The following is an 11047-nucleotide window of genomic DNA, read 5'->3' on the forward strand; positions in this document are numbered from 1 at the left end:
ATGTCAGACCCCAAAACAGATGTCTTTGCAAGAACAGTTATTCATGAGGTCTAAAATATTGGTTTAATGTGGTATATATTTTCATTGCAGTGTAGTGACAAAAAACTTCCAGCATGTACTGTCCTTAGTATTTGCACTGAAGGAGATAAATGAGAATCCCAGGATCTTACCAAATGTTTCATTGGGATTTCACATCTATGACAGCTACTTCAATGCCAAGATGACGTATCAGACTACTCTGAATCTTCTCTTTAGCCTGAAAGAGATTGTCCCTAACTATAAGTGTGACACACAGAATAATCTGATAGCTGCCATTGGGGGACTTGACTCTGAAGTCTCTCAATACATGGCCACATTCTTAAATGTGTACAAGATTCCTCAGGTAGGATATGCATGTAAGGCACTGCAATTTTACAAAAATGCTGCCCTTGTCCATATAATTGGGGGGGGGGGGAATCTGCCGTATTCAATGGAGTAGAAAGTCTTAAGGGACTTCCTCCAAAATAGAGGGTGACAGTGAGAATTCATGGAGCCCAGTGTTGGGTTGGCACTTTCTAAGGGCTGGACCCATCCCAGAAACCTCTGTGTTCAGCACAACATGCTGCCCGCCCACCCTGAGTACTGTGGGATTAGTCAGTCACTGTCTAACATTTATGGGTACTCCTTACTTGGCTTCTGAGTCTCTCCCCCCTTTATCTTTCTTTTTTGCTAATTCCACATTGCCTTGCAATTGGAATATTTGGAGCTGAGTGTTTATGATTTAGCTAAATGGCTTCTGATCTCACAATCGGTATTACGTGTGGGCAGGATGAAAGTAAGCCTAGGTAAGCATACTGAGCTACTCCTGGGCAAGGCAATTTTTATCGCATTTCTCCAGCTGCCAGCATGGGGAGGTGGTTGGTTTGGTCTGATGCTCTTGAGACCTTAAGTGTTTGCCCAGTGGAATGGCAGATAGCAGGAGTGACATGCACAAATTATCAACCACACACTCACTGGCATTCACAGGACCATATCACTCAATTTAATTATGATGAACACCAAGCCAGGACACTTTTTCCTAGGGTGGGTGAAAGAGAATATTTGTCTTTCTTTCCCCATAAGTTCCCACATGTCGTTTCTTTGACAGTTTATGGTACTGCTGCATACCCTCAAGTTAACGAATTATAATCTTTCACCACAGTTAGGCCTCTTGAGCCTTCATTCTGAGGTTAACAGCAGAAAAATAGAGTTAAAATGTGTCCACACTATATCTGAAAGCACACAATCACTAATATACTTTTATCTGTGTATATTCTCAGGTCTCTTATTATTTATTTGGTTCTTCTCTGGATGCTAAAATCCAGTACCCTTTCATATACCGAGTGGTCCCCAATGAAGAAAATCAGTACGCTGGAATTATCCAACTACTTTTGCATTTCCAGTGGACGTGGGCTGGGGTTATCACACTGGCTGATGATAAAGGAGAGGATTTTGTGCAGACCTTGATGCCAAAGCTTTCCCATAATGGCATCTGCTTGGCTTTCACAGACAGAATGCCACCATTGACAGATGTCTCTGAATTACTCGATGGCTACCAAGAGGCATGGGAGAAGACCAGCCTTGACAAAGACAGGAAAGCAAAGGCAGTTATTGTATATGCAGAAACATTGTCTATGGTGGGTTTAATATTCTTGCTGTACCAAGTAGAAAGCGAAGATATGACTGGGGCATCTCTAGGCAGAGTGTGGATTATGACCGCTGCATGGGACTTCCCAGCATTACAGTATCAAAGGGACTGGAATATAACACTCTTCCAAGGAGCTTTGTCCTTTGCAGTGCACTCTACTGAGGTCTGGGAATTTCACAATTTCCTTCACATCTTTAAACCATGCAGTGGGGACAATTTCATAAGAGACTTCTGGGAACAAGCATTTCACTGTGTATTGTTAGATTCCCCTGTGGCTGGAGAGAAGGATGGAGCCTGCACTGGGAAGGAAAGGTTGGAGAGCCTTGCTACACCAGTTTTTGAAATGAGCATGACCCCCCAAAGCTACAGTGTATACAATGCTGCCTATGTCATAGCACATGCTTTGCATGCCATGTACTCACTGAACTCCAAGCACAGAGCTGTGGCAATACTTCCAAATGTGCGGCCGTGGCAGGTACTAACTCATTGCCAAGGCAACTCTACAGATATGATTAGAAAATGCAGAATACTATTATGTTCAACTAATCTGACAACATGCCTTATAGGGTTGTACCCAACTAAGTTCAACTCAGAAAAGATCGATTGAAATAAGTGGACTTAAGTTAGTCCTATTAATTTCCATGGATCTACTCTGTGTTGGATAAACATTGGATACAACCCATAATATTGCAAGTGAAATTTCTCAGTTTCTTTTTTCATGAAATACATATAGCACAGGATACATTCACCTTCTTCTCAGTCAGTTGGGATAGTAAGTCCTGACTAAAGGCAATGAATGGAAGAGAAGGAGATTTTTGTGTTCTATAAATAATGCAGGAGCAGGAGGGAGGGAAAGCCCAATTAAATACTTGCCTCTGGAATTTATGGATTGCCAACATCAAGCATTATGTCTGTACCAGATCTAGATGAGTGAAAACAGGCAAGAGAGATTGTTTGAAAATGAGCAAATAAACATCTGTTCTGAAATATTAGAGAAGTGAGAAATCTCCTTTCTGCTAGTAGCTTGCCAAAAAAAAAAAAAAAAAGGAAGGAAGGAAGGAAGGGAATATGTCTTCATCCTCAATGCTATAGAATAGCACATGTGCTTGAAAAAATGCAATGTCTCAAATTGACAACAGATTTGAATATGGAAGAAACGAGTGATTAGAGTTACACACATATACTGAGTGCTCAAATTTATTTATTTATTTATTTAATTAGTTAGTTCATTTTTATCTTGCCTTTCTTCCCTTATGGAACAAATGGAAACTCTCATTAAATAGGTTTACACTCCAACTAAACTCAGGCCTGATTAACTTCAGCAATGTGGCTGCATCTTGGGCCCTTAGAGCCTTGGTAACCAGATGGTTTTTAGGACCCAGTTCATTTAGCAGCTTGTATTGTTTGGGCCAAGATTATCTCAGTGATCATCTACTACCTATTAATTCAGATCATCATTGTAACTACTGGATCCATACCCTCCCCCAATCTGAAATGCAGTGGGAGGATAAAGCAGGGCCTTCTAAGTTGTCTTGGTGAAGTCCTTTTTGATGTGGACCTGTTGCTGATGAGTTTTAGAGTACAACTTAAGAAAATGCAAATTAGTTATAGTCATTGATAACTCTTATTTTATTGCTACTTCTGTTCTGGATTGATTTCTTTTGTTACGGTTTTTATTGTGTAATTATGTCTTAAGTAGTCTTCTTTATTTTACAGTTCAGTTGCCTTGTAGGTCCTGGTGAGACAGGTTATCAATATTCTATATTCTATGGATAATAAAGAAAGTTGGATGCAGAACAAAAATATTTATATTGTTTCCCATTCTATAACTTTTTAAAGCTGCTTTTACTTCTTTGATTGTAGCTCCATCCTTTCTTGAGGAGAATCTCTTTCAACAACAGTGCTGGGGACCAAGTGTCACTGGATGAGAAAGGTGAACTAGAAAGTGGATTTGATATTATAAACTGGGTAACTTTCCCAAATAGATCTTTCTCAAGGGTGAAAGTAGGAAGGCTGGATCCATGGGCAGGCAGAGGGCTGACCGTTCATGATGAGATGATCACATGGCATAGCATGTTTAACCAGGTAGAGTCTGAATTTTACTTCTAAGTACAAAATATTAATGTTGAGTACAATATTCACTACTCATCCAGTTATCACACATCTCATTGTACTTTCATATATCCATTTTTAAAAAATGAATATCTGAGCATAAACAAATATACTGTAAGCAAAAAAAGAAAACAACCCCTTGTTTTTTTTAAAACCCTCATTTTGCTGAATGTTTCTTTTTCATGAAATGAAAGAATAAATTCAGTGAGACAAAACTATGTATTTCACTAGCAGTATGCATTCCATTATTGCTCCACAAAGAGATCTAGAGATGCATCAAAGAAAGCAGGTATTGCGAAACCTATGTGAAATAGAGACCATAAATGGATAGGCTATGTCTTTTATTGAGTTCAAAGTCAACTTCCAGGCTCATTCATCTTGTACATCCATAAACTCACCATCCACCCAATCACTTCACCAAACTGCTATAACAAATCACTCCTTCTGCTCTACCAAAAATGTACTGTAACACCAGTAAATGAAGCTGTTCACTAACAGAACTGTATAAGGTATCAAAACAAATTGCCACCCATCATACAGATGTACTGTCCCCAAAACCAATCTGGCTTTCAACTAGTACAGAACTAAGGCAAAAAGCATTTCTAACAAAAGTCAATTTTGGGAGTAATTCATATAGCTCCCAGAAAGGATCAACATGTACTGCATACAAAATTATCTCTCTGATGAAATTGTTTTCTGTGTGAATCATTCGTTGAGATAAGCATGCACTAAGTATGTTTTCCTCCTTTCTGTTTATGGACAGAAGGCCCCCTCTTCAGTGTGTAATGACAAGTGCCATCCAGGCTATGTTAGCAAAAAGAAGGAAGGGGAGCCATTCTGTTGCTACGATTGTGACCCATGTCCGGAAGGGAGGATTTCTAATAAAAAAGGTAGGTGTCTACCATTGTAGCACCCTGCTTGTGGTTAACGCTTAGCTGGAATGAAATATTCAACGCAGCAACAGAGAAATTAAAATAATAATTTATTTGTCAGACAAATAAATGAGAGGCACAGTGGTATATGGTTACCAAGCTCTGGCCTGGCCTCCTGCCATTATGGCCAGCACTTATATTCCCTCAGCCCAGGCCCCTTGCTCCTCCTTTGGCTGCCTCTGTCCAATCAGCCTGGTTGAATTTCCTATTGGCTGATTGCTATAACCAATCCTAAAAGATACACCCATATCCTCCTGTCCTTATATGGAACACAAAGAGCTATATATTGTTACATCTATAAATGACAAATAAGTAGTAATATATCTTACATGTGTCTCAACAAGGAATCTTAATTACCAGCTCACCTCTTGCCCTCCTTGCCCTATTGCCTTCTAAAACAAATGGTTAATCTTAAATTTTTATCTTAAACATATGTCAAGGATCTTGAGTTTCACATCAACATTGAAAGATCTCCTTCATTTGAAGGTTTCTAAACAAATGTCTGACAGCTATATATCAGGACTGCTTGGATGGCGTCTTCCTATCTGGCAGGGGGGCTAGGCTGGTGGCTGACTTAATTCCAGGATAAATAAGAATCTAGCATTTCTTAAATCCTTTGCATAATTACATCTATGCCAATACACTTAATACACAACACAGGTAGCCTCTTAAAAAGAATAAGGCCTTTGTAAAGTAGAAAAAGGAACTCAGTTTAAAACAGTTTCAGAAGAAGCCTCTTCAGTTTACATCCCCCCCTTCAGCCAGCTGCTTTCCCCTTAGCTCTTCCCAACATTTATTGCCCTCTAACTTTCTCAGTTTAAGAAAGAAACAGCTTTAAAAGACTTCCCAAAAATGCTCTCCCAAAAATGCTCTCTTTCTGCCAGCTAGATGCTTCTCCATTTGGTCTTGGCCTTTTAACCTTAGAAAGAAGATCTGGCTCATTTTACTGGGAGGCACATTGGTATTATTTTACTATTTACTCATTCCTAATTATGTTCATCTCTGCCTTTTTTATCTTCTGTAACATGTAGGGTCAGTGTCCTGTTCTCAGCCTGTAATTTCAGCTTTTACGACTTTGAGAATTGTTTTCTGCTATCAATCAAGGGGGCCCCTTGTCTAAGAGGAAAACACTGTCAAGGTTCTCTAAGCAGCAGGTCTTGTGCCTGGCATGAAACTTTTGAAAATCTAAGCCCTCTTTAATATACAAGCCCTGATCAAACATTAATAAAATGCAGGCTTATGATTAGATGCCTCACCATATTGTAGCAGTGGTTCCCATGCTGTGAGCAGTGGACCCCTTGCTTGAATCTAGCGTCCAGTGTCTGTTCACATATCCAGAACTATTTATGGTGGCTTTCATGTGGCCCATTTGCCAAAAAGCCAGGCAGCCTCCTCTGGCTTTCTGCCTGGGCTGGGGTGGACTAACTGTGCTTCAACTTGAATTTGCATCCTATAACTCCTGAGAGGAGGTAGGAAGCCTCCTACAGTAATGAGTCACTAAAGGGCACCCACAGCTGCTCATTCTGTATTGTGGTAGCTGAGAAGCCAACTTGTGAGCCACTTCAGAGCTTCCACTGACCATACCCACTGATTCTGGGGAGGAGGTGAAGGGTTCCCAGTGGCAACAGGAGCACAAACTCACATTGTAATGAGCTAGGTGATTCTGAGTGTTCCTTTGCCAGGATTACTGAGTGTCCAGAGAGGCCATTTTGTACACGTTTCCTTGATTGAGGTGTTGTTATATCTTTTTTATTCTTTCCCTGAAATAGACAATTGTATAAAATGCCCAGAAGATGAGTATCCAAATGGAGACCAAGATGGATGTCTACCAAAGAGTTTAAACTTTCTGTCTTATGATGAAATGTTGAGTATCACTTTAGCTTTTATGACATTTGCATTTTCTGTGACCACAGCTTTGATGCTAAAAATATTCATTAAATACCAGAAAACTCCCATTGTCAAAGCCAACAATCGTGGTCTCACGTTTACTCTGCTCATCGCCCTCCTGCTTTGCTTCCTCTGCTCTTTGCTGTTCTTTGGAAGACCTCAGACAGTGACCTGTCTCCTAAGACAAACAGCTTTTGGCATCATCTTCACTGTGGCTGTTTCTTCCGTGTTGGCAAAAACCATCACTGTGATTTTGGCATTCATGGCCACACGACCAGGATCCAGGATGAGGAACTGGGTGGGGAAAAGACTGGCAGCTTCTATTGTTTTCTCCTGTTCCCTCATTCAAGGAGCTCTTTGTACTGTGTGGCTCCTTACTGCTCCTCCATTCCCACATTTGGACATGAACACTTTGGCTAAAGAGATCGTGGTTGAATGTAATGAAGGGTCTATCCCTATGTTTTATTCTGTTCTCGGGTACCTGGGATTCCTGGCTCTTGTCAGCTTTGTTGTGGCTTTTCTTGCTAGGGAATTGCCCAGTACTTTTAATGAAGCCAAGTTCATCACTTTCAGCATGTTGGTGTTTTGCAGTGTGTGGGTCTCTTTTGTGCCAACTTACCTGAGCGCAAAGGGAAAATACATGGTGGCTGTGGAGATCTTCTCCATCTTAGCCTCTAGTGCTGGATTGTTGGGCTGTATCTTTGCTCCTAAATGCTATATAATTTTACTGAGGCCTGAGCTGAACAACAAGGAGCACTTAACAAGGAGAAATAAGTAGCAGTTAGAAACTTGGATATGGTTGTCCAGTGCACTTTTGTTTAAAATATGCGCTGCTTGGTGGAAATAAGGTAGCCTAAGTCACATGTCTTTATTTGTCAGGAAGCCTAAGTGTTTGGACATGGGTTTCATGCACAAAAACATGTTTAGCATCATGCAAGTTCTTTGTTTTAGTGTCTGCAAAATGGCATAAAGAAAGATTCTTGCCTTAAAGCAGTTTAGAACTGCTGCCAAAATGGATCTGCTCTCTTGTCAGATGTGAGAACAGTAATTGAGAGGTAATAATGTAGAATTTTATTGTTATGTTATTCATTCATTCTTAAATCTATTATTATCATATTTATATCCCATCTTTTTTCCAAGGAGCTGAAGGTGGCATATATATTTATTTTCCCTTGTTCATTTTATTTTCACAACAACCCTGTGAGGTAGGTTAGGCAGTGACACTGTGAGAGGACCAAGGTGACACTGGAATGATGATGAGGGGGTGAGTGGGGACTGAAGTACTGACCTTGCACAGCCCATTCAAACACTCCAGCCACTACAATACAAGTGGCTAACTATTAAATTATATAATATCCTGTCACTATATTTCAGCCTACCTATATTTGTGTTGGCTATTGCCTTAGTCTGCTTACTGTAAAGATGATATTGTGTGGTTGTCACTTCCATTGGCAAATGCGTGATTGGTACTTTATTTGAAATTTTTAACTAAATAAATAAAATAATAAATAGGATTGAAATTGCCTACTTGATGATAGGCCACTTAATTCAGAATGCAGCTGGATTATTTTATATGCACCCAGTTTACTTTAGATACATAAATACTAGGGGGGGCTGCTAGGGGCGCATTGGAAGATGGCTGACAATACCATCTCTCCGGCTCACACGAGGTAATTAAGAGGCTAATATGGGAGTATGTAGCCTCCCTTGTTTCCCCAGGGAATGGGGAAAACACTGCCTTCACCTGCGGTTGCCCCTGAGTTCGAAAGAAGAAGGGGGTGAGAGCACTAGGCGCACAGCTCTCGTGTTGGTTTTTCGCTCTCCCGGATGCCATCTCTGATCGCGCGACCTGGTTGCAGGAGCTCAAAATAAACAATTAGAAAGCAGCAAATGCACATGTTTCGAGTGAAGAACGGCAGTTTAGACTGCTAATTGAAGTGACCTCTGTGAAGTTGAGCGACGGGCTGGATTCAACAGGAAAATATATCAAGAAGAAGATACATCAAAGGTGTCGGTATGTCGGAACGGGATGGAAAGGGGGAAAAACTTTTCTTTTTTCTCTCTATGTGATTACCTAACAATCCCCCCCAAGAAGAACCGTTGCAACGATTGATTATAAGCAGGATGATTAAGAACTGTGTGAAAATGAATTACTAACCAAAGGCTTGGTTTGTGGAAGATCTGGAAAGGAATGAAAGGAATGACACAGTTATAAAAAGAGATACACCATGACAGGCAGGCTTTGTTGCAGGAGTGACGATCAAGAGGGGGAGGAAGCCATGGCTTTATCATATTGGACTCTGTGTTTGACCTGGCAGAACCCCCGGAGAAGATCGAGGAGGGAGTGACAGGCCTGCGAGGATTAATGAGCAGACGCTAAGATTGTTTGCTATGGAAGTGCTGAAATGGCGCCTGCTGTCTGAATATGACTCTTGGGTGAATGAAAAATCCACACAGGACTATAATAACGCTTGTTTTCAACTTGCTTGTGGAGACTAACAGAGGTCACAAAGAAAGGAAAAATATATGATAACAACAAGAAGAGATGAGGAAAACAACAAAGAGAGGAATGGATAGAACTGTGAACATTATTTGGACAGAACTGTAAACATCAAAGCAGCAGCAAAAGAGATGATTGGATCCCTTTCTGAGCTCGAAGCATGGTTACCCCCAACAAAAATTTAAAATTTGGTTCTGTAATTTGGAACTAATGTGATTTGATTGGTTTGTTAATAAAAATTATTTTTTTAAAAAAAATAGAAAAAATACTAAACCTGGATGATATATCCTTGGATGAAGGAATTGAGGGGCTGCTCATGAGATTTGTAGATGACACCAAACTGGGATGGGTAGCTAAAACCCCTGAAGATACAATTAGGTTTCAAGACAACCTTAACAGATAGGAGAACTGGGCCATAATTGACAAAATAAATTCAGTAGGGAGAAATGAAAAATTCAGTGCATTTAGGCAGGAACAATCAGATCCACAAATATAGGACTGAGGACACCTGGCTTGACAGATGTATATGTGCAAGTTTCTAGCAGTCTCATTGACTACAAATTTAACATGCGATGAGGCAGCAAAAATTCTAGGCAACCTCAACAAAAATATAGTGTCCAGTCCAAGGGAAGCAATAGCACCACTCTATTCTGTTTTGATCAGCAGGCCCATCTCCTTGATGTCAGGGATGGGGAACCTGTGGCCCTCCAAATACTACTGGATGGAAACACCCATCATACTTTACCACTGGCCATAACTTGTTGGGGATAATAGGAATGAGAGTCCAACACCACCTGCAGAGTTATAAGTTTCCCCTCCATTCTTTATGGATTCATCCCCAGACTGATTGCTTCAGTATACATTTTCTTTCTCAGTGTCACACTAAGCCCAAGTTCCCCAGCTGACCCAATAAGGAAAAAGATATGAGATTACACCTAATAAACGTGTTTTCTTCAGCTGTTCTGTTCTCCATGAACCCTGTAATTATTTAAAATTATGGTGATCCTCTTCCTTGCCACATATGGCATGTATTTCCAGTGACCACTCTAAAAAAGAGCAATCATAATGAAAACAGGTATAAAATGGGCCTGTGCTTTTCAGAATGCAGGGTGACAGACTGGAGAAGCAGTGCCGCTCAGAATTTTAGAGTCTGTAAGGTACGACCATTGACTGGCAGAATCTAGAGAAACTGTGATCGCTTGCTCTTAATGGGCAGATACTTTATGCAGTAAAATTAGACCAAATCAGTAGATTTTGTAACATAAGAAGTATTCACCCTTATGTTTACAATGCTGATTTTGTTGCTGTGCCTATTGATCGTACGGTTGGTGTTTCTTCCCCTAACTGACTGCAAGGCTCTTCCCTTTACTTGCAACATGGGAGATCCCCTCCGGATCCCACATGAATATTATCAGCAAGGTGACCTCATCATTGGCAGTATTTCTTCTCAGTTCTTCTCCTTTTTTGACACCATATCCTTCAAGCAACACCCCAATTTAATGTTTATTGAAGATGTCCTGTAAGGAATTTTTTGTTTACTATAAAAATAATAATATTATGGGCAAGTTATAATAATGTCATAGTTAGATAATAGAAAGACAGGGGATATCCACATTGGGTCACACTCAGTTAGACCCATTGGAATAAATAGATTTAAAAAACATATGTCCAATGACTTCAAGTGTGTGATTTCTGAGTATGAGCAATCCTTTTTCACATCTAAAGTCCACCAGTTTCTATGCTGCTCTACATTTTTCTATGGCTTTCACAAAGTCTGTCTGACTTCTTCATCTCATGTCATACGCTCTTCTCCTTTCTTTATTTTGCTCCACATATATTTTAGTACTTGTATAGAAACTATACAAAATTAATTCTTAATACTGTTATTTTCCACAAGTCTTCCTTTTATGATTCCTTTCACTATCTTATGTACATTCCCAATATTAAAAA

At 40.1% G+C, this 11047-nt stretch overlaps 1 protein-coding gene across 1 annotated transcript; it reads left to right on the forward strand.

The window, feature by feature from the left end:
• Positions 1-220: 220 nt before the first annotated feature.
• LOC310692520 (vomeronasal type-2 receptor 26-like) lies at positions 221-7375 on the forward strand (the record flags this gene model as incomplete). Its single annotated transcript, XM_083473464.1, has 5 exons — positions 221-382; positions 1299-2141; positions 3530-3751; positions 4542-4674; positions 6480-7375. The coding sequence occupies 5 exons, from the start codon at positions 221-223 to the stop codon at positions 7373-7375; spliced, it is 2256 nt and encodes a 751-aa protein (XP_083329590.1).
• Between the last annotated feature and the right edge of the window lie 3672 nt (positions 7376-11047).

Source organism: Podarcis liolepis (genome assembly GCF_965112155.1).
Source record: "Podarcis liolepis genome assembly, chromosome: 13".
NCBI classification, from domain to species: domain Eukaryota; kingdom Metazoa; phylum Chordata; class Lepidosauria; order Squamata; family Lacertidae; genus Podarcis; species Podarcis liolepis.